General features: G+C 36.1%; 3 protein-coding genes across 3 annotated transcripts in view; 1 reads left to right on the forward strand and 2 right to left on the reverse strand.

The window, feature by feature from the left end:
- LOC105448015 overlaps window positions 1–2,512 on the forward strand; it is a 2,695-nt gene extending 183 nt beyond the window's left edge. Inside the window, exon 2 of the mRNA XM_011686373.1 lies at window positions 1,514–2,512. Within this exon, the coding sequence (XP_011684675.1) occupies window positions 1,514–1,846 (333 nt within the window). The 3' untranslated portion in view covers window positions 1,847–2,512. The remainder of the gene's footprint in view (window positions 1–1,513) is intronic.
- Window positions 2,513–5,971: 3,459 nt separating this feature from the next.
- On the reverse strand, window positions 5,972–7,244 carry LOC105448016. Its single transcript, XM_011686374.1, has 2 exons — window positions 6,923–7,244; window positions 5,972–6,831 (listed from the first exon to the last, which is right to left on the reverse strand). The coding sequence occupies exons 1-2, from the start codon at window positions 7,242–7,244 to the stop codon at window positions 5,972–5,974; spliced, it is 1,182 nt and encodes a 393-aa protein (XP_011684676.1).
- A 209-nt stretch (window positions 7,245–7,453) lies between these two features.
- LOC105448017 lies at window positions 7,454–8,608 on the reverse strand. Its single transcript, XM_011686376.1, has 2 exons — window positions 7,922–8,608; window positions 7,454–7,855 (listed from the first exon to the last, which is right to left on the reverse strand). The coding sequence occupies exons 1-2, from the start codon at window positions 8,606–8,608 to the stop codon at window positions 7,454–7,456; spliced, it is 1,089 nt and encodes a 362-aa protein (XP_011684678.1).
- Window positions 8,609–21,226: the final 12,618 nt, after the last annotated feature.

Here is a 21,226-nt window from a genome sequence, read left to right on the forward strand (position 1 = left end):
AGGGGTGGATTCATTCCTTTAAACCGTTTTTTAGCACCAATTGATAATTTCTAAATTCATCTATTTATGTGACCTCAAAGTATACCAAGTTTCATTAAAATCAGAATTTGACACTTCGCGAGGTTCCCTTGTAAATACAATACGAAGGACCGAGGAACATAAATAAGTAAGTATTCACCATAATTATTTTAATAAACTACCACGTCGTTTGATCTGTTACTACTTTTGCCGAGATTTTCATCTCGTATTTTAATAAGTTAAGAATTTTATATAAATTAAGAGACTGTGTGTAAATTAAAGACATAAAATTAAGCTGTTGTAAAAAGAATGACAGCTAGATGCTCTAATTAAAATATGTGTGCCTTACAAAATATAAAAAATTTGAATTACAGAAAAATTATAGAAGATCAATATAACAAAGAAAAACATATAAATAAACCACAAAAAGATATGTTCGCCATTTTTTGAAGAAATTAAGCATTTGAGTCCAGAAGCCGAAAAATATATTAAAAAGTATGTATAAGTAGAGATAAACAATAATTCTACACATCGTTTACATTAGTAAATGATGTATAGAAAACCATAAATAAACCATTGAACCAATGACCATTTGAAAAAGCATTTCAACACTACAAAAATGAATGATTTATTACTGAATACAATACGAAGGACCGAAGAACATAAACCTACCAATGAGTAAGTATTCACCATAATTATTTTAATAAGCTACCGCGTCGCTTGATCTGTTACTACTTTTGCCCAGATTTTCATCTCGTTTTTTAATAAGTTAAGAATTTTATGATATTTATCGTAATAAAAGATAGAAAAAAAAAGAAACGGAGTCTCTCTCTCCCCCCGTGGGAGCGCCTATTTATTCTATATAGGCACCTTCAATATGACAGAGAGAGAGAGAGAAAGAGAGAAATCGTCATTTAGTGCCCTGAGAATAAAATTCCCCTAAAGCGTTTGAGAGAGAGAGAGAGAGAGAGAGAGAGAGCGCAATAAAGCTAATTTTCATGATTTTCTATTTGTTTCTGTAATAAAACTTTAAGGTAGCTTATTACAATTTCTTGTGACTTAAAATACGAAACTGTACACAAATAAGAAACTTGATGTAAACGTCTTTATTCGAATCCGGGCATTCTATGTGAACACATTGTTCTATGTGAGCACATTCTGTGTGACAGTTCGCCAATTTTAAAGTAAGTAATATAATTAAATAAAGTATAAGTAAAATTTAAAGTATATAGAGTTTATAAGTACAATTATAATTTATTTAGCACGTATACATCAGGATGTTGCATATACATATTAGTAATTTTTAATTAAATATATCATTTTTCAGTTAATTGTAATAATAATAGTAAATATGGCTTTATCTTTACTAAGTGGATATAATGTGGCTTCCAAAATTATACACATCGTTGCTATAACTGCAAATTTTGCATATGGTTAAGAATATTTCCAAATAAATAATTTGTGTATATGTTATTTCTTTGATTCTCGTTTGTAGAATTATGGAGGCCTATATCGACAGCGTTTGCGAAGGAAAATTATTACTGTGATACTATTTCATAGACAAATCAAATGTGTCAATGAAGAACATGAAAGGTCTCGCCGATTCTGGGTGCGTCCCATACTTCAAACGAAACGTCATGAGAATTGGGAACATTTGATACAGGAGCTCCGTTTGTATGATACTAAAACTTACTTTAATTTTATGAGAATGACACCAGAAACTTTTGAAGAGATTCTTTCTTTGGTTGGATTACAGCTCATGCGACAAATAACACATTTAAGAGAGCCAATATATGCAGAAGTTCTATTATCATTCACAATTCGGTAAAGTCATGAAACACTTCTTTTTGGTTGTTATTTTCTAAGTTTTTTTATTAATACTAGCACTATAAACGCGCGCTTCGCGAAAACGTATCTTTTCATACATATTTAAACATTGCTTGTCTAAGGAATCTAAGTAATCAATGTGTATCGCAATATGTAGCGAAACGTTTCCTTTTGGTATAGAATGCAAATCTTATAACAAAGATTTATAAGCATATATCTAGAAGTCTTCATGCGATCCGCGCACTGTCATCAACAAAACTACATCATACCGCGATTATAATAATAGTTTGTGCGAATTAAATTAATCCAAATATGTTTCAACCGCGAGATCGTGGATTTATAAGTGCTATAAAAAAGTAAAAAGTGATAAATATAGTGAAATGAGTGTAAAACATATTTTAACAAAAAAAAACCAAAAACATTTAAAAAATCACAGCATTAATGAATCATCGGCATTATAAGTAAAACTCAAAAGGAATATTTAAAGAAATTCTTTAGCATTTTGATTTCACTTAACTCGACCAATGAGACCGTTACGGCCGCTTACCATAATTGTAATGAAAAGATAAACTGGGAAACTGATGTATACTTATTATACAACTATATTACGATTTGCATTTCAGATAATTTAAAAAATAGTGTTCTCATGCGAAACAAATTTTGTTCAAAAAACAGTCTTAAAAAATCTATACAAACAATTTCAAATAATAAAAAAGAAAATTATTTGCACGAGATGTAATTAGAATTAAAAAATACATTTAGAATCGCTACTGATAGAAAAAGATAATTTTACAAATAATAACCCATTATAAGGGACACTTCAGAAAGTACGCCTATATTAAATTCTTTCGTAAAAAAATTTAATAATAAATTAATCTTTATTATTTCGATTCGCACAATTTTTAAGGAAACGCTGGCGTGATGGAAAATTGACAGTTCGGAATTTCTCCGCGGCTTCACAAAAATTTAAACTTTTTTTTTCCATCGCGAGGTTTTCTTGTAAGCTATAAATGTAGATAATGTAGAAAACGGAATAATAATGTCACATTTTTCAATTCATTTTTGGATTGAATGGCATAGAAAATGTGACATTAATATGTCACATTTATGTTTTACTTCAAGCGAATTTGTATCATATCGGATTAGTGCACATTAAAAGCAGTTATGTATAAAATATCTAAATATAATGACATAACTACTTTGACATTAAAATAATTAATGCACCGCTTATTCTGTTAAATAATTAAAGATAATTATCATTAATTTAAAATAATGCAAATGATGACATTAGTTACTAATGTACTTTCTTTACTTACTTTCACTGTCATTTTAATCTTATTTCATTCTTTTATTATAGATTTATGTATAAAATCTTTGGTATTTTAATATGCTTATATTTTGTACCACGGAAGAATACATCCACAAAAATAGAAGGAAATACCAGTAAAAAAAATATAATGTGTCAATAAAAAATTAATATATCATGCAAATCTGAGGCAAATCATGCCTCATCGTGTGACAAGGCCTTAAGAAAAAAAAGCAATGAACGTGAGCTTCGAAAATAAATGTTTAATTTAATTTTAGATTGATACTTATAAATTCAATGGAATTTTCAATAAAACAAATTTAAGATTTTATTAGATTTGAAAAATTGACTTGTGAAGAATTTAAATCTATAAAACATTTTATATTTTTCCACACGTAACAACAGCGATTTGTTTACTTTATAATTTTATATCAATCAATCAATAGTCCTACTACTCTTATCAGAGCGTATAGTGAGCTCTTCTCGTATTTCTGTGATGTGCGCTATTTACTTTTTTACGCAGATACGAGACCTACAATTTTAACGCCGGTTCCGAACAGCCATTTTAAGAAGAGGTTCTCTTGGCAAAGATACTCTCAGTGGTTTGCCATTGCCTTCCGAGAGGCGGCGATCGCTTCCGAATTGATTAAAATCAATTTCAGAGTTATATTAATTAAATAACAGAGTTAAAAATATTAAATCGCCATAAAATTATATATACATGTAATTTATTCGAATCGTTAATCACCACTGACTGATCAGCATTTTAGTGATCATTGCGACACGGAGAGAGATGAGAACTCTACATTTCTCGTTAATAAAAGGGAATGCGCTTAGCTAATCTTGAACAAGTCGCGTTGATTTACGCGGACGCTTTTACGATGTCTAAAAAATAGTAGAGCGAGATGTTGATAGAAACGAAGTAAATGATTCGGAAGAGTTCATAGCAGTCTTAATATATTCAAAGATCATTGCAAAAAATTTTCCTTAAACTTCACAAGAAATTTCGGAATAAATATTTAACAAAAAAATTACCTCATATAATGATAAATATTTTTAAAAAATTTAAAAATATTGGAAAAGATAATATTAGTGTTAAATTATATCATATACTTAATATAACTAAGAAGATTATATTTGATTATGATCAATGTATTATTTTAACATATTCTGCTTATAATATAATAATTCCTTCATAAAACAGATTTTTACGGCTGGGACGCGATAAGACTGGCCGCGGGAAAATATGTATGTCGAGCAATGCTGCGAATCGCTGCCGGCGTCGTCGGTGGCTTGCAAGTTAATAAAGTTTTCCATTAGATGATTGATTGCATAATGCGGCAACAACGGAATGATTGTTAACGCGGTAGCGGGCGGTTATGAATTATGACGACGCTGCAAGCAATTTCAACAAGTTTATATGCGGCCAAATCGAGGACAGACATCAATTTCGCCTTCGTGGAACGCGTTCCAATTGCAAGGCAAACATGTTGCGCCCGCAATTGCGGACCTCTCGTTGCGAATGCAACGATTTTAATCATCATGCACTTTTTCTCACGCCACAAACTATGCAAGCCCATCTACAATTACTAAAAAAATGCTTTACATTCTAGATATTGTTGCCCAAATCGTTATCGTGTAATTCTCTATTGGTATTTTTAAATCTTAATTATTTAATTTACTGAAATATTTTCAAATAATTTTCTATTACATTTCATTTCTTACTTTTTATATAATGTTATATTATGATTATAATTACTCACTGACGTGAGTACTATGATCAAATAAAAACATTACACGTCAATTGTCAACGCGAAAGTCGAAAGTTGGCCACACCAAAGGGCCAAAACTGAAAAGGTAACAGTCGCTAGCAAAACTTTAAACCAAAATAATTTGTATAATTTGTAAGATAATGTCGTTATATAATCACACATCGTTGTATTCGTTAAAAAGAACGCTACAACTTGTATCATATTAAAATTATCACTTTACCGTGCAAAAATTAATCATGTCTTTCTGCTCTCTAATATAGATAATATTTCTAAGTAATTACTGTGTGTTAATGAATGACACTGAATATTATTTTACTATGTTTAATGAGCAAGAGGCACTTCGTACAAGCGAGACGATAAAAAAAATTTAACGAAAGTAAACGTGTTTTTACAATGAGCGAAAAATCTCTATTACTCAAGCGCTGCTGACGCTGAGGGCACTCTCTCTCCGTCGGTAACAAAACTGCTTAACTAACTCTTAAACATTCCGGCCATCTTGAAAGAATATCTTTCAATATAACTGGTTAATGATTGCACAAGGATGGTCTAAGACTACTTGTCGCGATTAAATAATACAGATACTTAAATAAGATTTAAGATTACAATTTCAAGTCGATTGGCTTACAACTAAACTAACTTGTATTGCGAACTTGTATGCGATTGAACTGCAGCTAAATTAGAGCAGATAAATGAAATATATACTTAACGCAAATGATTGAACATTACAATATCAAAGAAAGAAACAAAAATTTTTTAATCTTGACCATCTGGAGTCTCTTCCATCGGAAGTACACACAGCCTTCTGACGGGTCTCTTGAATACTCTGCTTGAAGTCCGCAACGTGACAACTCTTACTTCGCCATCCTGGCCTGGATGTATTTCCATCACTTGGCCTAGTTTCCATTGGAAAAGGGGAACATGATCCTCCTTTACAACAACGAAATCATCTTTCTTCATCTTAGTGCTTAGTATCTGGAGGCAGTTCACTTTGTTCGTTTTTGCAGTTCTTGCAAGTATTCTGCTTGCCAACGCTTCCAAAACAGCTGGCTCATTTTTGCATTTTTTGCCATTTGGCTAATGAATTATCCGGTGTATTGAGGTGATTGACTTGAGCGGGCTGCAAGAGCGAGCCACCAACTAGAAAATGCGCAGGTGTCAGAACTGACAAATCCAGCGGGTCACTGGAAAGTGGAGTCAACGGTCTTGAATTGAGCACAGCTTCTATTTGGGCAAGAATAGTGCTGTACTCTTCGTATGTATGGATACGTCCTTTTGTTACGGTGAACAAATATCTTTTTGCGCTCTTCACCGCCGCCTCCCATAGCCCGCCGAAATTGGGCGCGCGGGGCGGAATGAATTGCCATTCTATACGTTGATCCGCCAATTCGGATTTAATTACTTCTTGTTCCTCGTTCATAAACTCGTACAACTCCTTGAGATGTCTAACAGCGCCAACGAAATTCGTTCCGTTGTCAAAAAATATTTGAGCGCATAATCCTCTACAAGCGACAAATCGGCGCAAAGCTGCTAGGAATGAGTCCGTTGTAAGATCGGTTACGATCTCTAAATGCACTGCTTTCGTGCTAGTGCATACAAATATTGCGATGTATCCTTTGCTTATGTGGATCCTTCCTTGTCGTCGGATTTCCCGAACTTGGATTGGGCCGGCGTAATCTAAACCTGTTGTGGTAAATGGACGATTAAAACTGCGAACTCTTTCCGCGGGAAGATCACCCATTTTGACCTCCGCCGGAATTGGATTAAAACAATAGCACTTGATGCATTTCTTGACAACTTTACGCGTTTCTCGCCTTCCACCGATCGGCCAAAATCGCTCTCGAACATCATGCAGCAATTGCTCCGGTGGACAGTGTAGCAATCGCTCATGTCTGTCCCGTAGAATAAGATCTGTTACGTAATGCTTTGCAGGTAACCATGGGATTCTTCCGCTCCGAGTTGAGTTCCGCGTGCTATAGTCTGCCTCCCACACGAATCAAACCATCTTCGCTAAGGTAGGCTGCTAATGCTCGTAATGCGTTCTTTCGCGGGAGCGTTCTCCCTTCTTGTAGGCTGCAAAGCTCCTTCGCTTCTTGTTGAACCCAACAAATTACGATCTTTTCGGCTTTGTCTAATTCTGCTGCTGTAATTGGTGTTGTTCTTTTGCCGGATCTAGAGTTTTCTGCGAATTTATAACAAAAAGCTACGATTCTACATAGTTTATGATATGACGAATATTTTGTTAAGAGTTGATGCGCCTGAGTCGACATCAACGTGACAGGCATTGCTCTCAGTTCCGGCAAGTTAACCTCCGGTTCCTTCATTGTAGAAGATTGTCGCTTTTCTTCTCTCAGTCAATGTGGGCCGTGCCACCATAATTGACTCTCAACCAAGTGATTTACCAAAACTCCTCTTGACAGGAGATCAGATTGTCTTTCGACGGCACGTGTGACCAAACAGCTTCTTCTGTGAGGCCTTGTATTTTTGTCACTCGATTTGCTACAAACGTCTTGAGAGAGTGTGGTGTTTTTATTCACCCTAGCGTCACTGTGCTGTCGCTCCACAGTTTAACCTTGTTGATTTTGTTACGACACGATTTCTTAACTGTGTCGAATAATCTTGCTAACATGAGAGCAGCTTCTAGCTCAAGCCTTGGCAGCGATATCGTCTTCAATGGTGCTACCTTTGTCCTTGCACAGATTAATTCCGACTGACGTATTCCATGCTGATCCGTACTAACTGCATATAGACAAGCTCCATAAGCCGCTTCCGACGCGTAGCCAAATCCATATAAATCGAAAGTTGATGAACTATTTTTGATGTTGATATTTCTTTTGACTCGCACGTCATTTAGCCTCGTAAGCAAAGTATAATACTTTCCCCACGATATCCTTAAATTGATTGGGAGCTCTTGATCCCATTCTATTGCTTGTCTCTATATCTTTTGCATTATAATTTTTCCAACAATGAGTACTGGCTACCAAACCTAGAGGTCGAATACTTGTGCTATCTTTGATAACATACTCCTTTTAGTGTTTGACTTGTTTTCGTCCAACGTAATACGATATTGAAGAACATTCGTGGTCGCATTCCACAGAAGTCCCAACGTTTTGATTGGCTGATCCTTATCTATCACAAGCAAGTCGCTTGTCGTACTATGTTCTGACAGATGCTTCAATATACTTGGATGGTTTGCTCGCCATTTCCGTAGAGGGAATTTTCCACGAGCCAACATCTCCGTCAGCTGCTTTTGTAATGTCATAACGTCCTCAAGTGTGGACCCGCCGGTCAAAACATCATCCATGTAGAAGTCCTGTTCCACCGCTCTTGCCACTAATGGAAATTCTTGTTGATAAATCTTAGCTAATTCCTTGAGACATCGCATCGCCAAAAACGGTGCGCACGCCGTTCCATACGTTATAGTATCAAGCTGGTATAATTGACGAGGTTGTGTTACTTCATTGCGCCATAGAATCAACTGTAAGTTTCGATCTCGGGGATTTATTAAAACCTGTCTAAACATGAACGCCACATCTGCTGTGATGACAAACTCATGTGTTCGGAATCGGATTAGTATTCTCTGTAAATCTGCTTGTAAATTCGGTCCGGGCATCAATTTGTCATTTAATGCTATTCCATTTGTCGTCTTTGAAGATGCATCAAACACGACTCGTAGTTTAGTCGTCATCTGGACGCAACACCGGTTGATGTGGTATAATGTAATGCTCCTGCGCTAATATAGCACTCTGATTCTCGACTAAAGACATATGATCTCTTGTAAATATTCCCTTAGAAATCCCTTAGAAATTAGACGTAAGCTTCTTTCAAGGCCGGATCACTAGCAAACCGATGTTCTAGAAAGTTGAGTCTCTTGGTGGCTTGTGTTATGGAGTCTTCCAAGTTCACGTGTGAGCGAGTTGGCAGCCGTACAACGAATCTGCCGTCGTTCTGGCGTATGACTGTATCAGAAAAGAATGTTTCACAGTATGTTTCCTCTTTTGTATATGGAAGAATATCCGGAGCTTCTTCTTGAATCCAAAATCGTTGTAACTGATTATGTAGTAAATTATTTGTAATCATACCGCAAAGACCTGACGCGGCCGTGTGCTCTTTTTCTAGTTCTCCTCCAATGATCGTATCTAAATACGTGTTCTGCCATGCTGGTCTGCCTTTCACTTGATTTTCCGGTGCTCCGGTAACTATCTTCCAATACACTCCTGCGCCCAGAAGTATATCAATGGATCCTGGTTCATAATACATTGGATCTACTAACTTGACATCTTTCGGGATAGATATCTTCGTGGTATTGATTTTTACCTGTGGCAACTGTTCCGTCGGCACAACGAGACAACTCACTGTTGTTGTAAAGTCACTATGCATTGACTTAATGTGTATGTTAGTTATTTTATTGATTCTGGTAACCATCTTGTTAATTACGTTAATCGGATGCGCTTCATTGGGACATAACAGCTTTAGCTTTCAAATAAATTTAGATGTAACTAAATTTGTTTGCGAACCTGGATTAAGCAACGCTCGACAGTACCGCTTCTCGTTGTTTGCGTTTAACACACAAATTCTCGCTGTTGAAAGAATCACTTTAGTCCCCCCTTGGTGGGTGCAATAAACGCTTGTCTCGATTTTGTTCGCTTCTGAGGATTGTGACCTCGGTATCCCAATCGTAGATTCAGTACAATGCGTGACGACCGGTGTCGTAGAATCACAAGACTGTTTGGCTGAGGGATCTGCCGACTCCTCTGTAGCATCTTGATGGATAAGCGAGTTATGCTTTTTGTTGCACTTTTTGCATGTCGACGCTTTACAATCGCGAACATATGACCAAAATTGAGATAATTGGTACATAATCTCTTTTCTATGAGCTTTTGCTTACGATCTGCCACCGATAATTTCAACAGATCACTGCATTTGTAAACTGGATGATCACTCTCACAAACTTTACACTTGTGTGTTACTAGAGCCACCTTTCGCTCGTTCCTTTTCGGTTCTCGAATTGCTGATTTCTCGGTGGGTTTCTGTCTACTCTGCTCGAGCACCTTAATTGTGTGACATCGCTTGGTCAAGAATGCTAAATATTCTGATAATTTTGGCATATCATCCTGAGTGCGATCTTTAATCAAATTTTGCCAATCATTTTGTTCTGTGTAATCTAACTTTTTTCTTGATAGATGAATTAATATGGCGTCCCATTCGTCGACGGGTAATGCTAATGTCTTCAATGCAGATACGTGCGTCTGTATGTGCCAAATAAACTTTTGTATCGAATCCGCTTTGTTTTCTTTTGTTATATCTGGAAAGTTTAGTAACTCGTCTAAATGATTTTGAATGATTATCATGTTATTGTCATACGTATCTTTTAGCAGTTTCCAAGCGCTCTCGTAGTTCTCGCTGGAAATCTTAAATCCTTGAATCACACTGCGTGCTTCCCCTTGAAGTACTTTGACGAGGTACTGATGCTTCTGAACAGCGGTTAGGCTGTTGTCCATGTGTATAGTCGTCTCGAAACTGTCTTTAAAAAATAACCACTTCATATAATCCCCGCTGAATTCTGGAAGCTTAATCTCTGGTAGCTTTGGTCGTCTGCGTGTAATCTCGGGTGTTCTTTCCCGATTTTCCCTGCAAATTTCTGCAACTGTTTGTGTTCTTGCCTCGTTTTGTGCTTGTTCCTGTCAAACAATTTCCTGCGCCATTGCGGCCGCCCTGTAATAGATCTGCTCGAAGATCTCTCTTTCCGGATCGCATATTTCGCTCGGCTCTCTTTCCTGTGAGCCACTAGTCTTTTCTTCAATAGTGCATTGTAACTCTTCGAAATTTCGAAAAAAGTCTTCTAGTTTCTGCAATCTGATTTGCGCCTCGGCAATCGTAACATTTCCTGCCTCGAGAAAATGCAATATACGTATGACTTGTCCTTTGATTTGCGTTCTGCGCTGCTTTAATTTACGCATATCTTTATCCATATTGTACTTTATGATCTAACAATTTGCTGACCTTTTTCTTCGATGAGATTTGCTGATTCTTTGTCGAGATTGACTTGCGAATCCCTCTGTTGAAGTTACGTACTTGCTGATCCCTCTGTTGAAGTTACGTACTTTTGCTTGCGAGACTTCTTTTCTTATCCCCTTCACTCGCCTAATGCATCAGCCCCACGTTGAGCGCCAAAATGTTAATGAATGACACTGAATATTGTTTTACTATGTTTAATGAGCAAGAGGCACTTCGCACAAGCGAGACGATAAAAAAAATTTAACAAAAGAAAACGTGTTTTTACAATGAGCGAAAAATCTCTACTACTCAAGCGCTGATGCTGAGGACGCTCTCTCTCCGTCGATAACAGAACTGCTTAACTAACTCTTAAACACTGTGCTTACAATAAAGTTTAGTCAGAGCCGTTTAATTTGATATTATATTTATTAGGTTTATCTCTATTAGTTTACGAGATAAAAAGAGATGGCCACTTATACGGGGACATCCCGTATATATACAATACATTATATGATATCACAATTACCATGCGCAAGAAATTTATTATATCGTAGAAATAACTAGAAGAATTAACGTCATTTAATGTACAGATTTGTATCATAATATTTTTAATAAGGCCGTTATTTTTTACTGACTTCAAATATTCGAAGCTTCAAAGTTTTGAAAAATACATTAAAATTTGAATTTTCTTAATTGTAATGTTTTATTAATTATTATCTTTTCTTATTTACACATGTATTAAGTTTAACTTGTAATATTTCAGGTTATAATACTTTCAAATTTTTTAGGAATAATTCCGTAGATATACTAATTCTTTTTATTTACAATATTTGTAAATTTTCTGAATAAATTTATCATTTGTACAAATGTATTTTTCAAAACTTCGAAGGCACCTTAAACTTCGAAGCTTCGAAAGAATTCAAAGATTTTAATGTCGAAGCTTCGAAGTTTGAATGTCGAGGCCTTCGAAGCAAATCACAAGTCCTAATTTTTAATTCGAATCCGCGATCGAGCGGTACGTATATCTTTGCGTTTAGATACAATGTGTGTTCAGAATGCTTTCATCGCTCGGCAGGTGGACATTTCATTCGGCAGCCTAATCGCGTTTGGGAATGCTTCAATACTGCATCCTTAAACACGACAGCGCGCGGTGCTCTGTCGAGCCTTCGCGGCGCGACAGAATTGCGAAACGTATATAATTTATGAGCGTGCCGCGGCACACTGCCGCCGTTGTTGTAGGTGGCTGTTCGTTTATAATACACTTATACATGTAGGTAAGCGGCAGCAACGGTACAACAACCACGAGGTGGAGAGGAGTGGCCATCGTTCATTGTTGCCGCAACAATGCACCGACATATGTCGCGACGCGACGGCGCGCTATCCTTGCACCGCGCGCGACCCACGGAAAAAGAGAAGAGGAGGGAAAAAAAGGGAGAGAGTGAAAAAGAGAAAGAAGAAGAAAAACGGGTCTCTCTCTCATCCGCTCTGTGCATTGACCTTAAATCATGAGAAGCTTTCCACCTACCCGCTACGCTGCTGGCCTGATTACTACTCGAAAATAACGTGCTTTCTTCGCCGAATCGCGTTGCGTAACAGGGACGCGAGTCAGCGCCAAGCAAGTCGAACGTCGCCAAGCAAACGCGGTGCAATGAATGCATTATTTCACGGTGCAATATATGTATACTCGTATCATTCGCATGAAAAATGAACAAGAGCGGCGGGCAAGCGATAAAATCAAATGTATATGCAATAACAGCTGAGTGAAAGTAAAAATACAAATTAACATATCGTACACATGTTTGTACATATATAATATAAAATCAGTCCATAGAATTAAATTTAATTTATGTAAAATCCAGAAGAGATTAAATATAAAAAATTGCGTAATATTCTCGATTAGAGCTTAATTCTATGGAGATTTCATATTATCGAGCAGACTGTAAAATGTACGGGCAAGCAGAGTGATATTCTTATATAGTGATAACTTCGCGTTTTATTGCTAGTATTTAAATGAATTTTTAATTTCAATCTAGGAGACAGAATAATAGCGGACTACGCCGATTTAGACGCGACGATGCGACGCTGTCGCTACATATGTTTCGCGTATACGCCTCAACGTGTTGCATAACACGCCTCTCCTCCTCAAGGTTGGCTCCTCCAGTCCGGTGTTGCCGGGGCCGTGTGTTACGCTTTGGGAATTACCGCGCTCACATTAGCGTACGAGAACAAAGCCGAAGTCCATGAGTATCGTTAATGTTTCCGGTCTCGCCGTGCCAACGTTAAAAATCTCCTCTTTCAGGAGACACGTGCTAATTCTAAACAATGTTTTCGAGAAGAAGAGAAATAATAACGAGCAGGAAACATGTCGAGTTGTTAATGCGAATTTTTAATTTTGAGGCCTGTACTCGCCTTTCATCGACAATTTGTTAAAGAAACGGCATTTTCCATTGGAATATTGACTATATTGTTAAGTATTAAAAGAGCAAATTTAATCCTATTCTAGTCTGAGTTAAATAACATTGTGTTATTTTTAACTATCATGTGTGTCGAAATATATTATTTTAATACAAAACATGTGATTAAAAAACAATCATAGCTAATCAACCAATGTCTGAGATTGAACTGCTTAATTTTATTAGTTCATATTAACGTATTAAACATTTAGCGAATATAAAATAAATTTCAATCAAATTTAATACATTTCTTGAATTAATTGTTTAATTTATTTTAGTTAAATTAACAACATATTAAGTAGAAGCAGAGGCAATCTATAGAAATACTTAAAAATGATTCAAAATGAATATGACATTATAAATTTTACAGTACAGAAAAATAATTGGATATAAATATTTAAAAAGAAAAACGAGTGCTTTGGATTTTTTCGTATTTCGTTACGAATGTGATAAGATTTATGTAATATTTTCAGAAAATTCGATATTTCTTATTCAACATATTTTTTCTTTAGAGCTAGTCAATTTTAATGTCCCGCGAAGTTACTTTCAGACAGATCGAAGCTAATTTGTAATAATCGAAAGTGGTACAATGTGATTTTTAGACAATCGTAACGATTTCGAGGGAGGGATAGAATATATGCCACGGATCGGCCTGCCGCTGCTAATGATAAGTGACACGTGTAATAATCGCGTCGTATTTACTGACACGAGCGGGTTGCTCAAGGATCTTTAATCAACTAAGTGGCACCTCATATTAGTCCACTTTGTGTGCCACCTTTAACCGCTATCCATTAAGCACATAATCCGGCCACGTGGGCAGGGAATGCGCAACTAGCCATGTTGTCATTTAATTCTAAGGAACGTGACGGCAATAATTTGACCACCGATTGAACATCAGATCGTTCCACGGGGTGCTGCCGTTTTAATATAAAGTAAAAAATTTTAATATAAAATTTGTCAGGGCTCAGTGTAATCGTTAATATTAAACAATAATAAGCAGATTAATGTTAAAGAAAATTATGCAATTAGTGCAGCATTTATAATTTTTACATTGTGCAGTAGCTATCTCTTTTGCATTAAATTGCCATACCGCTTACGATACTCTGATGTAAATTTAATGGAGAGACTAATAACAGAAACACGCGACGTTCCCGGTTGGAGTCGGTAACAAAATCCCCGAGCGGCAATTAAATTGTGGCTGGAAATTTACATGAGCGGTGAGAAATCAACGAACTAATGAGATTTAATGACAGTGTCGAGAAATCGCGTCTATCATGTAATGGAAACGGATGTCCACAGATCGATTCCGCGCGCGTGGCTCCTCCTCCTTCCCAGGAGATGGTCGGGAGCCTGTAATTGCTATGACGAGGTAATTACCGTCGAGATAATTGCCGTACGAGAAAACGCCGATAGATCGGCGAACGGCCGGCCGATACATTACAGTGGCGATCTGCCGTGGATCGAATTTACATAAGCGTGGATTCCCATGGCGATTCTCCGATAGAGAAACTCGAAAAAATCCTTGTGAGATTTATACGGCGCGTTACGCAAAAAAAGGAAAGAAAAATGAAAATGGAATGCGCGGCGACGACGAAGTAAATCACGTCGACATTTCGCGTCAGGAGTCACGGATAATTGGACAACTGATGAATAGCAATTTTTCAATCCTGGGATTCCGCGTTAGCAAAACTTTCGTGAAACACATGCACGTGCTTGTGCGTGCTCTGAAGAAACTTCCCACAGCAGACATAAATAAACAGAAAAACTCATTTGTAATAATAAATCATAATTTCCATTAAAATAAATACGTAAATAATACGTAAACGTAGACACGAACGTATTTCCTCGTTTTTACATTGTTCCGTATTTTTCGTTTGTCTCTCTTTCAAAAAGCAGCTACGAAAGCCCCATTGGCAAGGTGTCACAGCGAGGCGTACCACCTATGCCGCGCGTTGTTAAGGTATCTTTAAACCGACACCGTCGCGCGTCACGAATTACGAATTCTGAACCCGGTCTTGCAGGCTGGTCACGACGCAAATAAACCGTACACACTTTTCCGCAGGCCGAGCCTAAGGCTCGATTCCGAAATTTGACTTGCTAATAACGAGCTCGCACGACGCATGGCCGGTTGGTTAGCCGGTACACCGGCACCAGTACGCATGCCGGCGCTTTGCAAGTCTAATTCTGGCAACTCGAGCTTGCCCCGCACGCCGGTTGTTATTAATTACGGCGCCGCCTTCGCCGGACGGATTCGCGGGAATGGATTCCAGCGTAGTTTTGGAAAATCCTCGGAACGATCGAGTTGTGGACAAAGAAATCACCGCGAAATCGGTTCCTTTTTTTCTCCGCAAGAAAATAAATCTGTATTCCTCGAACGATCAGAAGCTCGCGCAGGAATGGCGAAATATTATCGTGTCCAATAGCCGCGCGCGCGTGTGCATCTTGTCCTACATGAATCATTCCGTATATAAACGCGCCGCCAGGACTTGCAAAAATAATCTCAAATAACATCGTCACACACGCTAATTTGCGTCAGAGAAAATTGCGAGAAGACGGCCACCACTTAGCGCGGCGAACAAATAAACGGACGTCGTATCGATTGGGAAAATAATCATTGACGAGCTAGCCTGGCATCGCGATACTGCGTTTCGTCGTCGACCTTGTGATCTTGCGATTGCAGTCGACAACACAGATCTTAACGTTTCGTTCCATAATAGTTCCAGAATTTACAAAAATCCTGCAAAATACATTCTTAAAAGAGAATTTTAAATTCTTCAATTTTAAAAATCATAAAATTATCCCAAAAATAAACGGGTTTCGATTAAGACTCGCTGCAAATACTGGAGTAGCAAGGCGTTTAATGTCGGTCGCACATTCTCTCGCACGCGTGCCTTCGTTCGTTCGCTCCGCGAAATGCCAGTCCGTTGCATTTTCCCGACAATACTTTCAACGCGCAGTATGATTATGAATATGATGGGTTTATCGAGATCCGACAACTACTGTCACAATGTTACCGTACGTAACCCATTATCCTATACCATTATTTATGTCAATTATTACGTCTAATAACTCACACGAAGTGTCCAACGCGACCTGGATAGCACAGGAATGATTTATAATGATCCAAGATAAATGCTATGAGAATCCAAGATATATCGTGACCGCAGATTGATCAACTCGATTTTTGCGTCCAATGTACATAAATTATTAATCTTTTATCCATTCAATAGTTAATCAAGATAAGATCTCGAATGGCATCTTTGTTCTTTTCATTTAACTCTATCTCCGTACACTATTGAATTATATCTTTTAAACGTTTTCAAATATTCATATTATGTTTTTATCAAACAGTATATGATTTAATAAATTATAATTATCATACAATAAAAGAGAGAAAGAAGGACAAAACGTTTTCAAATAATAATGTGTAGAATTGTAATAAATCAATAATATAACAATTTTACTTAAATGCACGATTATAAAAAATTAATATAAATTAATAGTAAAATAAAACATCAAGTCGCAGAGATTGAATTTGTGAAGGTTTCACCGCGCGATCATGAATCCCTTTACGATGCCACAGACACGGTAGTGACGAAACTTTTGTAAATGCGCCAGAACCACCGCTTTTCCGTGATTATTTGGGATTCTGGCGGACGACGTTCCTGCGTGAATAGCAACTACGTAAACACTCGTTTAAAGAGCGGCTTCACTCACGGCTTTACGTGCGAAATCTCCTTCACGACAAGATCCGCAATCATGCGAGCCGAGAGAGAGAGAGAGAGAGAGAGAGAGGGGGGGGGAGGGGACGTTAATCGACAAATAATTGATCGAAGTTTCACATCACCGTAGAAAAATCATCATGGCTTCAAAGATATTATACAGCATAATATAACAAGACTTCATTTAAGACAAGATTCCAAGCCTATGCGAACTCTTTTATAAATAAAGTCAATAGAAATGAGTAACAATAAACTTCAAAAATTAAATTAAAACAGAATCGTAATTTTATCATTTTTTTCATTTAATTTGATATATCAATTGAAGAACATATATCTGCGCAGAATTTTTAAGATTATTATTGCAATAATGTCATCCGTTTGTTACGTTCCCGTTCTACGTTCCATGTTCGATGTTAACGATTTAAAAATCAGATACGCGCTTAACACGGGATCGAGTCTGACTGGCAGTGAGTGTAATCTCGAGTTTCCCTACGACATTGTACAAACAGAATGATGAAACGCCCGACTGATGCCAAGAGCATCTTTGTTCTTCGATTATTTCGGGCCCTGGCATGCCTCGAAGAGATCGAAAGCAATCGTCTCGAACTCTTCCGAGAAACTCCGTCTGTCATGTCATGAGAAAAGTTCTGTGCCATTAGTAAGAAGACGAAGAAAAAGCTATTTCATCATTTTATGCTATTTTTATGGTACAACTATTTTTATGGTACGAAAATTGCTACAAATATACTTTAATCTCTTCGTTAGCATATTTCCTTAATAAAGATATTGTGATTATTAAGATTGTCTTGATGAAAGTTATTTTCAGTCTTATAATTTCCAAAAGAAGAAGCATATACCAGAAGGATATATTTCTACTTTTGTTTCAATATCATAAATGATGTTCGATGTTTTATTATTCGAACTCTCATAAATTTCTTTTGTCAAATAATAACAGAGTCTTCAAAAGGTCATACCCCCGAGTCCAAATTTTAAAGTTACGCCACTGCGGCAGCTCCCTCTGCCCGTCTCCCACACCCGGTAGTTATACCACTGTTCTAGAAGTTTCTTTGACCTTCTATATGTGCTCAATGTTGACGAATTCAAATATTTCGTCAGACAATCAGTTTTACATTAGCTGTCGACCGATACACACGAGTGAAAGAGCACTAGCATAAAATTACAGTACACTCGAATATAATATAAAATATGGAAATAGAAAGGGGAATACACATTTCCAAATTAAAAAACCCTACTGGTGAAAATATGTATCTAATTACATGCAATGATTACCTGAAACAGTTTAAGTGTTGGGATAATAATAACAAATTTTTATCAAACATCTAAAATATCATCTAACAAATTATACCGATTTTCAAATTTTAAACCTAATCAAAGACATTGTCCAGAAGTTCGAAGAACACAGAGAGTCTGCAGAGAAGTAAGTATTCACACAATTATTACTTTAATAATTAATTACTTAAATAAAACAATGGAGTTGAACAGCAACGCGTAGGCGTTAAAGTAGGAGCAGTGACGACATAAATTTGACACTATAAATTTAACATTATAGCCTTTAGCGTAGCCGTTACGCATTAATACTTTGGCAGCGGACCATAAAAGCTCCGAAAGTTTACCGGCGCGCTTTAACCCGTAATCTTAAAGCATCTCGCCAATTGAACTTTCCGATTCTTTAGAGCTCGATCGCTCTATTGTTTTTCGAAAAGCATTATGATAGAAGATTGATTTTTTTTTAACGAAAGATACGATGATATATGAATATATATTTTACTAAATTTATTCTTCTAATCATATATTATACGTGTCTTCAGAGGAAACTTCCGTTGCAACGTTAAAGATTTAGAAGCAGGAAGCACAGCAAAAGAATGTAAAATATATATCTATATACATTATAATACGTTAGAAGGTCAATGCCAATGTTTATCATTATCATTCTTACACAGAAAAAATATAGTGTAGATTACATGAAAATTAGATTCCTCTTTTCCATTTTGTTACAAAGCTACCGAATGCAATCTCAATCTTGTAATAAAAGCAAAGAAGTCACGTAGAAATTTTTTACAAGTGAACTGATTGTCAATAAAACTGTAGTGTAGGATTATTCAAGAAATGACTAACAAGCGACTTCGTGACTTTCACATTATTTAATTTCTCGAATATCACGAACAGAGTACGCATAGACTTTGACGCCCGATCTGAGATCTCAGAGGGAAGATTTCAGGGGAGCTTTTCATTCACGGCCGAAAATACAATTACTGTTTTTCGGCTCTCGGTATATATTTGTTTGTATTGCCTTTGGGGACTCGACGTTAACGTTACACGTGTTAAACCAACGAACTTTAAAACAAATTAATTCTTCGATCGTGTCAGTTTGTTGAGTGCCAGCTTGAGTGTCAGAAGCTATAATACTGCTTTTATAAGTACAAAATAAATTTTTATAAGTACAAATAAAGTGCAAAAGAAACAAGATAGGAACAAGAGACACATTTAATTATTTATTATAATTAGATTAGATAAAAGAGTGTATGTACAATCATGGACACATCACAGATTTCAAAAGTCACGCTGCTCGCCGACCCACTTCCCTCGAATTTACTGTCGACTGCCGTCGGCCGACGGAAAAAGATGAGCACGGACTCACCGTTACGGTTGCGCCGTGATTTCTAATCGCGTGTAAAATACTTATTGTAGTGCACAGTAAAATATGCCTAAATACTATATTGTCCCGCAATTATGATTTGCAGGGTGAATTTAAAAAAATTGTCTCTGTGTACTCAACAATATTCAAGATGTGCTATTCTTATAAAATGTTGTTTTATCATAATAATGTCTCATGCCATTTTTCTAAAATACTATAATTACAAATCTCCAAATATTTTCTTTTATATTCTCAAAATCTTGTTCATATAGTCCAATATTTATTCTGATAATCATTGTTTATATTTAACTAACATTGGCAAAAATTATTTCAATTTTTTCTTTAGATAAGAAAAATTCTTGTAATAATTTTACAAAAATTATCAGAAAACCTACCAATGATTCTTTTCTTAATTAACAAGTGAAATATGCAATTGTTTGGAGACTAGACAAGTGACAAACACTCGGTATGCATTTATAAAGCATTTATTATAGAAAATTTGGGTGCGAGCGTGGCGTGTAGTAGACAATGCATTTGATATAATACAAATTTAATTTATTTATGCAATTTTTATATGTAGCAACAATTCAAGAGACAATGCAAAAAAGAAAGTATTCATTTTTTGTTTGAGGACATTAAAAGTTTCCGAACCAGAAGAAATAAAAGAGCAAATGTTTTTTTATTTTTGCCAGGAATACCTTAAATTTTCACCAGCAAGAACTTAAGCAAACGTCTAAAAGTAATGTATTCCAAATTTATTTATAATTTTTCACATTTAAAAATTGTTTTGTGTAAATTAACTATTTCTAATAAGTTAATTTATTAATTTATATAGATCGTTCAATTATTATAACGAAAGGATTCCAAAATTTACAATTTGAATATAAAAATTTTGAAACAAAAATTGAGCAATACATCTATAAGAACTGCAAGAGAAAACTAAATTTGAACATTATCGTTGCGATATGGCAAACATATTGCAACGTAAGAAAAACTTATACATAATTTCTTTTCAATTCTTTTTTAATTTTAAGAAGAAGGGAAAGAAATATTCCATAGTTGTTTATATTTACAAAAAGATGTAAACCAATCCATCTTCATTTATTGCAAAGAAACATATAAAATACTGAATGAGATATTAGAAAAAATACATAAAATTAGAAATAAACAATTAAATATTAAAAAAGAGGATGAGTTAACCATGCTCTCAGCATTACGTAAAGTTTCTCGAGGGACACGTGGGCCGCCATCGTTTCGGACGTCATGCCAGAGTTTCCGGTATATGCATCGTGCTTCTCTTATAGCTAGTGTGCCAGCACGCGGAATTGAAATTGCACGCCTGTGGCCTCATTGAGAAGACGTCAATGCATTGCGAAACAAATGGAACCATATACCTCGTAACAGATACGCATTTCTTTAAAGTGAACGAAAATAGATATGGTATCAAGTAAAAATCAATTAGAGTTTATTTAATGGAT

The sequence above is a fragment of the Wasmannia auropunctata genome, unplaced genomic scaffold (genome assembly GCF_000956235.1).
Source record: "Wasmannia auropunctata unplaced genomic scaffold, wasmannia.A_1.0 LD336090.1, whole genome shotgun sequence".
Taxonomy (NCBI): domain Eukaryota; kingdom Metazoa; phylum Arthropoda; class Insecta; order Hymenoptera; family Formicidae; genus Wasmannia; species Wasmannia auropunctata.

What these genes read in the sequence shown, in the direction of transcription:
- LOC105448016 (XM_011686374.1), bottom strand. Translation starts at nt 7,244, where the DNA reads ATGAAGGAACCGGAGGTTAACTTGCCGGAACTGAGAGCAATGCCTGTC. An exon ending in AGCCTACCTTAGCGAAGATG is followed by an intron (nt 6,832 to 6,922) that starts GTTTGATTCGTG and finishes ATTACGTAACAG; the next exon opens with ATCTTATTCTACGGGACAGA.
- LOC105448017 (XM_011686376.1), bottom strand. Translation starts at nt 8,608, where the DNA reads ATGACGACTAAACTACGAGTCGTGTTTGATGCATCTTCAAAGACGACA. An exon ending in TGTTATCAAAGATAGCACAA is followed by an intron (nt 7,856 to 7,921) that starts GTATTCGACCTC and finishes CAAAAGATATAG; the next exon opens with AGACAAGCAATAGAATGGGA.